Source organism: Podarcis erhardii (genome assembly GCF_964252035.2).
Source record: "Podarcis erhardii genome assembly, chromosome: 1".
Taxonomy (NCBI): domain Eukaryota; kingdom Metazoa; phylum Chordata; class Lepidosauria; order Squamata; family Lacertidae; genus Podarcis; species Podarcis erhardii.
The window spans coordinates 47,758,793-47,770,395 of NC_138497.1; the positions used below are offsets into that span (position 1 = coordinate 47,758,793).

Genomic DNA, 11,603 nt, shown 5'->3' on the forward strand with positions numbered 1-11,603 from the left:
TAAGCTGCACCTTTAAAATACAAGGCTTATTTGCAGGTGTGACCTGCCTCCCAGCACTACCGCCCTGAACCAGGGACGGGTTTCCAGCACTCGGTGGCCCACTCCCCAAGATGGTGTCGGTACATGGCTCCGAGTATAAGCCGCATTTTAACTTTTCACAGTCGGAACTTAGGGGGGAAAGGGCAGCTTATATTCAGGCCAATGCAGTGTTTTGTTTCCCACCAACAAGCCCAACACTCTGACTCCTGTACCACACTGCGTATGTTATTAAATATGTCTTGCTTATAACTGGAATAATGCACAGAGGAATTGAAAGAAATAATCCGTTTCCCCTCTTTTTCAAATTCTTTTTGTCCACACTTCCTCTTGTCATTTTCATCTTTCTCATTAGTCTGTTGGAAGAACTTGCTCAAGCAGGTCCCAAACATCACACCCTGGAAGTAAAAATCTGAATATCTTTACATGTATTGTACCCCGTTTTTCTGCTTTTATATTGATTTCCCCATAAGAAAACTAATAATTGGATAGCTTCAGCAATTCTAGGGAAGATATAGTATAGTAAAATAAAGTCAGACACCATGCACGTGTTGTGTGGGTGGGTGGGTGCACAAATGCACACACTTTTTCAGTGGGGTAGGTGACAATTTTACCTCCAAGCTTATTAGCCTCCAGGTCTGGGGTCTGCCTTGCTTCTGCCTCTTCTCACTCATTCTTTCTGAACCTGTAAATGTGCGAATTAACAGTTTTCCAGAAAGAAACAATAACAGACTGTTCCTTTTGAATGGATGTGACATGAGCAAGAGGCAAGAAAACCCAAGTTTCACTAATGCTGTACCAAGACTCTAAACTAATGGCTTCACTAGGCTCCTTCCTGCTTGGGCATGGTTGGCAGCAGGGGAAATTGTCCCTGTTTAAATGGAGCCAATGTGATGTAAAATAAATAACTTCATCCCCGTGACAACACAGTACCTGACTTTGTCTGATGTCTATTCATTTGCAAAGTGCAAAATAGCCCAGGGTCTAGCTGAGCAGAGGTTGTTTTCTCCTCCTTCCACCTAACAATCCTTTGCTTGTCTTGAACATTTAAGCTAACCCTCTTTGGGATGGAGCTTGAGGGAACCAGCTGGATCTCAAGTGTGCTTGGCGCTTGAGCCTTGCCTCTGCTAGATACTCACCTGACCTGGAAGCTTGCACAGGCCTTTCCCAAAAGTGACAGTTCTGTTGCATATACTGTCAAGTCGTTGCATATCTCTGTCTATTCCAATTCATGGTGCTTGCAGGAGGTTATATTGTGTTTCCGTCGTGCAGAGACTGCTTCCTTACACTCATCTGCATGGAGAAAAGCCAGCTGGGAAGTAGCAAATACGGACCCTGCAATATCATGGAAAATTGGGAGAGGGAGCAAAGGAACACCCACATTTTTCTTCCAAGCACAAGCATTGGTGGATCACAGGGGAAGTAGCCGACCTTGCCTGAGTCTCTCATCTTATCTCTGACTGTTACGGCATGCATGTTTTCTCAAAAGTATTGATGCATCCAGTCTTCTCCACCTTACATCAATCAATCAATCAATCAATCAATCAATTAAGGATTAAGTCATCCCCCTTGAACTACCTCCTTCCTATATGCACCTTAATCAAACTTGTTGAAGACACCCTAATTCTTGTACTGAAAGTATGTACTTGTCCCCCTCTACTCCAGTTCCTCGTTGACATGTAGTGTAACTCAAGATCACACAGCATGTGATCAGGGGGAAACTCAGTTTAGGTGACTTTATTCTCTCTCCCCGTTCCCCCCGAAGACACGTGCACTTCTGAGGGGTGAAAAAGGTGTTCAGGGCCCACACACAATTAGGTGTTTTTGTCAAGCAACTGGTACACACTGGATGGGTTAGCTTCATGCTAGAAGGGAGGAGCTGATCTTGCTCAGCCATTAAGTGATGGCATCACACTTAGGGAATGGGAACTGAGGCAAGGAGAGAGAGGCTCTTCATACCTCATCATACTAGAGTAACTGAGCTGAAGGAACTGAAGATTTCAAGCTATATATGGGACAGCCATAGGCTGCACATGCTGTACCTTCAAAGCACATTTGAAGCTCATTTTCCCCTCCCAAGAACTCTAGTTTACCCCTTCACAGAGTTACAGTTCCCAGCAACCCTTTAATAAACTATAGTGCCCATAATTCTTTGAGGGAGGGAATGTGCTTTGAATATGCTCTAAAGGTATAGTGTGTAAGCAGGCTAAGTTGTCTACATAGACATTTTGTAAACTCTAGACTTCAGGCTGGATCTACACATGCAAATAAAAGAGGTGTTAAAGCCTTTGTGAAATAAAGCCTTTCTGAAATGTGCATCATTTCAGGTTGCTTGCAGTGGATATTCCTGACAGAAAAGAGAAATACAATCTGCACAGCAGATTCTAGCCCCTACCTTGTATCTCCACAAATTCTCCAAGGTCATTTCTTCCGGCTTTCTTTTCTTTTATGTGGGGAAGCATTCTAAAAATGATATTCCACCGCATACAGCCTTCTGTCCAGACTCTTTCTGCTGAATGAGTAGACTGAGGGTATTGCCACACTAGTGTTTTAATGTGCAAGAGCAATGGTTTGTACATTCGCTTTGCGTGAGGTATCCATATGACACACGGCCATACTTTCTCCCCACCCCCACCCCCGGTTCTGTCAACTTTTCCCATATCATAATTTTTTTGACCTTTTTAAGAAGAGCAGTGCATTCTTCTCAAGTGGAGACAGCCTTAGTGCCACTCTTCTGACTTCTGAAAGAGGTGTGTGTTTTGGGTGTGCACTGACATTTAGGGAAGACAAATCTATCACCACTTTGCACACGTCTTTCCCTATCATTTGCCCTGTTGCTCACAGCAACTTGCTTGGCTTGATTGATTGCTGTTCAAGAGGCGGGGGAGAAAAGAAGAACCTGTCTCCTGTCTTTGGCTGCAATTTTATTTTTGTCACTTTTTCTGTCTTCTGATTAAGTGGCAGCTTCTCCTTGCAGCTCTCTGGGCCCCCCACCTTCTGAACACCCAAGGGAGGCAAGCAGCTCTGTCCCCAGGCAAGTGCCCTCTTTTTCCTGTCGGATCCCTCACTGCTGCTCCCAAACTAGCAAAGTCACAACACATCCATAACCAGTTTCTTCTCTCCCAATGTCTTCTTTATTTTTAAACTTGTGCCGTTTCTTCTTAATGAAATAGTTTAACTGCAGGTACTGCAGGAGATAATGAATTCCAACCACAGCATGGTGAATGGGTGAGAGCCTGAACCATGGGGAGAAGGCAGGGTCACGAGCCACTTTCTCTCCCCCCCCCCAACTAAATTGTGAATGGTTTATTCACAGTTTGCTAATATATTATAGCATACAAAGGGTATATGACAAAAATTTGGCTACAGACAAAAATTGAAAGGCATAAATTCCACAGCAACCACTACCCTCCAATACATACAGACTAAATCCACTTACATCTCACCTTTAATAGAGCACTTAAAAAAAAAAGTAAACACCAACCCAAAACATGAATGCTTTGACCTCAGTTCTTAATTTGGATTCTGCAATGTAGCTTTAAAAAAGGGTTCAAACACACTCAAGTTCCTGAGCATAACTAGGATTTAAACTCCCAATATTTGTGTAATGAAATGAAAATCACTTTTTAAAAAATCTGTACATGGTACCCCATTAGCTCCAACAGAATGCTAGTGTAAACCTGTGTGTGTAAGGTACGCCATGCAGAGGTCTTCATAAGCCAAGCACTTTGAATACATATGCATTTTAACTACAGCACACCAGTTTCTGCTCCAAACCCCACAGCCTTCTCAAGTGAGCTGGAAGGCCCGATCCCAAGAAGCCTCCTGCACCCTTTCTCGGCCCATTAGCCACTTCTCCCCCTCCAGGAGCTAAGGAGCGAAGGAAGATTTGAAGGAGGGTGATCCTGGCTGACTAGGAGCAGTGGCATGAGGCATGGAAAGTGCTAACTCAACACTGTTGATAAAGCAAATAAGAAGCTACCCACTCTTCTGGCAGAGTTCAAAATCTCTCTTACATAACTACCCAACTGTTTTGCCTCCTGGGTGCGCAAGAGGGTTTATCCACACTTCCTTCACTCTTTCCAGGCACCATCCGCGCTTTAAAATTCTGTGTCCGAATGCCCCTTTTTTTGTCTCTGCAGCTTTCCCTGTGAAAACCCTCACTGCAAAGCTAAATTGGAGCAAACAGCAGTCAGTAGAAGACGCAAATCGATGTTTGCTCTGAGTGAGTGCTAAAGAGCAGGTTTTTGCAGGGAAAGCACTGGAGCATAAAAACCCCAACACTCAGACATGGAGCTTTAAAGTGGGAACCTATTCCTGGGAAGAGCAGGGCAAAAGGGAAGGGTCAATAAGCCCTGTATGAGCATGAGAGAATGAACTTTAGCAGTCTGTTGGTGAAGAAAAGGGCAAGGGTAAATATTTTTCACCGTTAGTGTGAAATATATATATATATATAAAACACTGTATCCTCGCCCCCTCCCCAGCTGTGTGGTCTGTCAATTACAGTGACACGTAGCTTAGAACAGGAGAGCAATAACATTAGCACTCGGCTCCCTTTGTCATGGAGGTACCGTATTTTTCGGCCCATAAGACGCACCTAGTTTTTTGGGGGGGAAATAAAGGGGAAAAAATTTCCTTTATTTCCCCCCCAAAACCAGGTCGGGGAACAGCGGGATGGTGGCACTGCGCCTCCCCGCTGTCCCCCGAGCTTGTGGGGCTGCCCAATGTCTGCCCGGCACGCGGGGCGCTCGGCTTCAGGGCGCCCCACGCACCGGGCGACAGGCTGCTATCCGCAGCCTAGGGAGCCCTGCGGGAACTCCCGCGGGCTCCCCAGGCTTGCTGATAGCTTCCTGAAGCCTGGGGAGCGAGAGGGGTCGGTGTGCACCGACCCCTCTCGCTCTCCAAGCTTCAGCGAAAGCCTGCATTCGCCCCATAGGACGCACACAGATTTCCCCTTCATTTTTGGAGGGGGAAAAGTGTGTTCTATGGGGCGAAAAATACGGTACTTTAAACTTTGTGATTAGTATTTTTATTCTCTGTTACAATAATGAACTCTTAACAACTTCCAACAAACTTTGGAGTACTGATGCTCTTGTCCCGTTACCTATTTTCCACTTTGAGTTCACACTTCGATTGCAACACATTAAAGCATTACGAATGTGCAGCCACACCTCTCTTTATGTGCTGAAGGTGGGATCAATGCTGGGGTACCTTTGCCAATATACATTAGGCAAGGCATCCAAGTATCTTCAGATTTGTCCTTCACTTTAGGTCCTCTGCTAGCTCTGCAATGTTGTGTAAGCTTCTCAGGCAAGGCAAGCTGCCAGACTTTGGCAGTCCATCCCTTTACCAAAAAGCTTGCTGTCTTCCAGTGACATGCTCTTTCTGTCTGAGTAACTACCAACATGAACACAGTCATTTCTTTATGCACTAGTTCCCCTTTTTGTGTTTCCAAAACTAACAACAGAGTCATTGCCAGATCCAGAAGGAATGAACCACACTTCAAGGTGCCGTTGATCCAAGTAAATTGGTGCCTCATAAGTGGCCTGACATAATCTCTGTGTGTGTGTGTGTGTGTGTGTGTGTGTGTGTGTGTGTGTGTGTGTGTTTTGGTTGAAATAATTATCTCCTCTCCCATTACAAATTAGAATTGGCAAAGAGTGCATAACATTGCTCAGGAATTCTAAGATACCAGTTTTGGAATCAGTGGTTAAAATCTGCAGAGTTTTGAAAGATTTGGGTCACCATCTTGATACAAAATGGCATCCAATTAGACAAAACTGACAAAAACCACTGCTCCTTCATTTCAAACACCATCGTGCAAATTTTGATTATGATTTGATTAAAATTTGCATTGAAAAGCTCAGTCTGCCATCTTATTTCTTTATTAGTTATTTTTTTATCCTGCCTTTCTTCCCAAAAGAGCCCAAACATCAAAATATTAAACCAATAATTCAAAATAGTGTCCAATTATATGCAACTATAGAGAAATCCTACTCTTTGATCTTTGGAACCATTTGGTTACAATATCTTAAGAGGTGTCCAAATGCATAGAGAACAGGCAAAGAGACAAACCGCTTTCCAAAATATATAACAGATGAACTTTTTATTCTTATCATGGAATGTTTTACCAGAGGGCTCTTGAATTGTCAGCTGTTCACTTTTGCGGCCCTGTCTTACCTCTTGATGAAGTTTCTTAATAAGGTTCTGTTTAGGATCTTCTGTGGAATGCCAGAAGCCATTTGATGTTCAATGCTACCTTTCCCAGTAGAACAGTATTTAACACAGTGGCCAAATAATGGACCAGAGCAGACTATGCTCCTGTAAAGCTTCTGCACAATCCATGCACAGTTGACATACAGAAGAAATTGCACCAGTTGTATGTCTGCATCACTAGTAGGAGCCCTGACCTGTAAGGAATCTGCCTCCCCATAGGAGGTTGTTAGTTGGAGAGAAACAATTCACATTCACAAGATATTAAACTTTCAGTCACTGGCCCAGCAACAAAAGGCAAGAAATTGCAACTCTTTCGTCTCTTTCTCTCTCAAAAAACGAAACCAGCAAGATGAAAATTTGAGTTGGTAATAGAGCAATGAAACCTTTTGGCTCAGGGAGTATAAAATGCCTTAACCAGACAGAAGGTGATTTGAGGTTCTCATTTAAAAGGAATCATGGGGGCCCTTCTTAAACAGAATAAATTGGCTATAAAAGACATCTTATTGATTGAAGGGGAGGTGGAGTATGTTGGTCCCTGTTCATATTTCCTTTTGGATTTTATTTGCTGCATTTAAAACCCACAATTGTGTTCATCTAGGCTCTTTTTTATGTGGCTCTTGAAATATCCGATGGCTTATGTTATGTACTGAGTTGAATAGGATCCAAAAGGCAGCAGTCTGATTGGTCCTAGAACAATAGGATTCAGAATGCAGCATTCTGATTGGTCCACAGGAGCCACCCAATCCAGCTCCAGGTGGAAGTGAATCCGCAACCTGATTGGCCTACAGGTGAATCCCGGAATTAGCCAATCATGTGCGGCCCATTGTGTAAATAATGTATATAAAGCAGACATTCTGGGGGAACTTCCATTCCTCCTCACCACTATGAGCTGAATAAAGAGCATGAAATCCACTCTCGACTCCCAGTATATTTCAGCTTACAATGGTGAATGCAAAATGAAGAGCCATGTCTTGCTCTGTTAGTCTCATAGTTTTAAACACTCCAAAGTATGCATATTTTTTTAATGTTTCACCTTACTTCAGTACCTGAGAATGCTCGTCAGTAGTTTGGGTCCCACTACTTTGGAGATCACAGATGAGGAACCTGAGGTCTGGCAGATCAAGGCTGCCCTCCCAGTCTACCTGGCCCTTGGGGACTCTCCACAGGTCACACCCCTCTTCTGAGCCACACACCCTCGCCAGGCTTGCTTCGCACCTTCCTTGTGTGCTTTGGCCAGGCTAGATTGTGTCTTTGGAATCTGATCCTTCATCTTGCTGGCCTGGATGAAGGGTAGAGGGTGTCTCTCTGTGTGTAGAAACTAGCTCACTGTACAGAGATAATGTTTACATTCATTTGTTCCCACCTACCACTGTGCTGTGGGTGCCAGTAGGTTGCCTTAAAGGAATGAGGTCTCTCCCCCCCCCCATCTACATCTTTCTGCACTCCACACCATTATTACTATTGCTGTAATTACTGTGCAAGTTGTACAATAGCTTGCTTATTTCTTGGCTAGAAAAATATTTCCATATAAGATATGGTAAATTAAAGAATTTATTTGATTGATCCACCCCAGAGGAACGAATACTCTTTTCACTGCTCCTGCCAGCCAGTCAGGGAATTACTGCCTACTTGGAGTAGCTGGAGCCATTTTATACTAGGGTTGCCATATTTCAAAAAGTCTGGGAATTTACAGACGTATGGCAACCCTATTTTATACAAGCATCTCTTTTTCTGCTTTGGCCTGCCTTCTTTCTTTATCCACTCCTGGGTTACAAACATAAACAAGCCTGCTGGACCAGGTCAAAGGCCAATCTAGTCTCATAGTAGCCAAACAGATGCCTATCAGAAGCCCCCTAACTTGAGCTCAACAGGGCTTGGAACATCTTCCTAAATATATTTCCTTTTTTTTTTCTTTTTTGCAAAAAAATTATTAGTTTTTACAATATCAACGACAAGCAAAAGCATAAAACAAACAAAACATAACAAACATAAATCCTAACCTTATTGAAAATAACAGTTATTTCCTTTTAAAATGACTTCCTCGTTTCCCCTTAGTTGAATTTCACTGCATATCCTTATAACAGTTTTCCAAATCCCAATTTTAATACCCTTTAAATTAAACGTTAACATCTTTAAATCTTTTCCTTCTTGTATTAAACATATTATTTTGTCAGTTAACATAAGTACAATCCTAAACCCATTGAGTATCTGGACGCTATTTCCAGTTATTTTAGCTTAACAAATTTAGCTAAATAATCATTAAATTTCTTCCATTCTTCATGGTGTTCCTCCTCCTTCTGGTCACGGACTCTTCCGGTTAGATCGGCTAGCTCCACAAAATCCATCATCTTCATCTGCTATTCTTCTACTGTTGGTAATTCTTGAGTTTTCCACTTTTTAGCTAACAGAATACGAGCCGCAGTTGTGGCATACAAAAATAGATTAACATCTTTCTTGGGCAATGCCGAACCTATTGTAATGGGGAAAGGGGGCTGCTCGTGTGTAAGCGTTTAAGCCCTCAAAGCTTTGCCATCAGTTTCTAAACTCTCCCAGTCCGCGGAGCCATGGGTGCATGGCTACCTCAATCGCTGGCAGAATCCGTCAGTGGGCGCTTCCGGAATTTACGCCAACATAAGAGTTCCTTGACGGAAACTCTCCTTCTGGATTCTCTGCGTGACAGTTTCCTGCGCGGAGTAGGCGTCCCCAGCGGAGGTCCTGAGCCCTCCCCGCTGTTCTCACTGGAAGCATCTTGGAGCCATTCCTCCGACTGAGTTTCTGCAGGAACTCTCCCTCTCCCCCTACTGGTTCCTTCCTCAGCATCCGAAGGTCTCCTAGCCTCCTTGAGCCCTTCCACCACCTGACTCTCCGATGGCAGTTCCCTGACACCTATTATTCCAAGAAGAAAGGCCTCTGGTTTCTTTGTAAATGTATATTTCAACTTTTTTTCCAATTCATTATAAATCTTTTCCCAGAAGTCTTTCACCTTGGGGCAGGTCTACCACATATGAAAGAATGTTCCTTCCTTTTCTTTGCATTTCCAATACGTATTATCACAGTTATGATACATCTTTGCTAATTTTACAGGAGTCAAATACCATCTATACATCATCTTCATAATATTTTCCTTTAACAAAGTACATGCAGTGAACTTCACCCCTTTCTTCCACAATCTTTCCCAGTCCTCAAACATTATATTATGTCCTAAATCTCTTGCCCAATCTATCATCACCGATTTAACTTGTTCATCTTTCGTATGCCACTCCAGCAAAAGCTTGTACATTTTAGATAAGTTTTTACCTTCAGTATCTAACAACTCCATCTCCAACTTGGATTTTTCCCAGGCAAAAATTCCTAAATATATTTTCGGTAGGTATCACTAGTTTGCCTTTTCTCCATAACAAAACGAAGCTGGATAAAATACGTTTTCTAATCCATTTTGACTACATCTGAACTCCGTGATTGTTAGTGGGCAAGAATAATGTAGTTAGGGCAACCTCACATAGTTAGGTTGTGGGTAGAAAATTTAGAAAACAACGTTGGTGGCTATGCTATCCTTGTGATAAAGCAGTGACTAAAATTACAGTGAGCCTTGCATTCTCAGCACTACAGCTGACAAAAAATAACCAGCAGCCCCCTTATTTTATTCTCCAGCAGGGATGGGAGTCTTTAGGTTTGAGTTGGGAAATGGTGGTGGTGGTGGTGGTGGTTTCACAGCCACAGTAAAAAAAAATAAAAATCATTTGACGGCTGGGCCTCATTGACTTCCCCTTGTGTGCATTCACATGCTGTGCTCTTGCTCCTCCAAACACACCAGTTTTGTAGGTAACTGAACCAGGTAGCTTAGCTGTTGAGAGCCACTTCAGAGGGGAAACAGCTTCCAGGAACAAGAGGAGCAGTACTGCTTCTTATTTCCCACACAAATTCCACCTGCTTCAGAAGCTGAGAATGGGTGAAGTCAAAAGCAAGATACAGCAAAATGTAAGAGATGCTCCAGGGGTGCTGCAAAGAGTCAGGTACTTATCTTGCTTCTCCAGTCTGAGTGTCCCTGTTTTTCTTTAGCTACAGAGAAATAGCGGTGCTCATGCTGAATTGTGGCTTCATTTGTGTTGATCTTGGGATGCTTCCTTAATGGTTTCCTCTACAAATCTTAGTCGTTATGTGTTCCAAAGGAGACACTTTAATTTATAAAGAGAACCTGAGGATGTTTAGAATGTTTTCCTTCTAGTTTATTAGTTTATTTTCTTGTTGTTGTTGTTTATGCCTACAGAAATTGAAAGATGCCAACTTTGACGACTGGAAGAACATCAGAGGGCCCCGTCCATGGGAAGATTCCAAGTCTTTACAAGAGCAGAAGCGGTAGCACCAGCAAAGCCTTGGCTGGAGGCAAGCCTCACTGCGTTGACTTGGTGTGACCTTGAACTGTTTCTTTCCGGCAGACGGGTGAAGCAGTAGCTAACCCTAGCATGAAAAGAACTGTTTTGATCCGACAGAATGTCTTAGCAGAAGCCTTGTAAATAAACATTGTGAAGCACTGTGTTTCCCAATGATTAGCAATATTCTACCCAGGGGCTGCCAACCTTTTTGGACCCATGGGCATCTTTGCAAACCAAAGAAACTGTTGACACCATATGCACACTGCAACATGTTCTATTAGGTACAAAGGAATGCTTCTTTTAAGCATAGGAGGGATCCAATAGGTACCAGGGAATGCCTCTTCAAGCTCATGTTTGTCTGCAAACACCACATTGTTGATTCCTCTACTACACACATTTCCAGAATGGGCTGACCATTTCCCACTAAGAACATCAAGAGTTTATTTTTGCTTCTTCAGTGGATTTAAGGACAGAATCCTCACACCAAAAGGTGGATTGCTATTTAGCTACTCAGTCCAGGTTCTTGCCTTATTAATAGACCTTACAGTGATGCAAGCAAGGAGTCCCTTCAGGACCAACCTTCAAATTTTATTTTTTATCACATTTCCAATACACTTCACAACTTCAATACATGACTTGCATACACAATTTATCCCCGTCATATAAGGTATTACAATTTTGAACATGAATCTGATCACAGTGACTAACGTGGTTTTTATAATTTATTGTAATTTCCCCCAAGAATAACGATAAAGAACACAAACATAACACTGGTCACAGAGGCCAGGATTACCAGCTATATAATGAAGTTTCACTGTTTGGGCAATTTGTTCAGCTCTTGAGTGGATAGTTGAGAGGATAGCCCATGACACATGTCTCCCAAGGGTAGCACCCAGTCAGTAGCCTGGGATGCCAGCCCCTAAATCCAGCCCTGGGCCATCTAAATGGTGATTTCTTGCAGCCAGCACCATATTACCC

The 11,603-nt window shown here is 43.0% G+C and overlaps 1 protein-coding gene across 5 annotated transcripts in view; it reads left to right on the forward strand.

The window, feature by feature from the left end:
• The window catches only part of COX16 (cytochrome c oxidase assembly factor COX16), a 51,298-nt gene extending 40,514 nt beyond the window's left edge, over positions 1-10,784 (forward strand). For 2 of the 5 annotated variants that reach the window (XM_081882032.1, XM_081882028.1), the window contains one exon: positions 7,296-8,145. In XM_081882032.1, coding sequence (XP_081738158.1) covers positions 7,296-7,436 — 141 coding nt within the window. In that variant the 3' untranslated portion in view covers positions 7,437-8,145. Of the gene's footprint in view, positions 1-7,295; positions 8,146-10,519 lie in introns of those variants that run through there. The other 3 variants (XM_081882031.1, XM_081882029.1, XM_081882030.1) reach the window with 2 other exon arrangements.
• Positions 10,785-11,603: the final 819 nt, after the last annotated feature.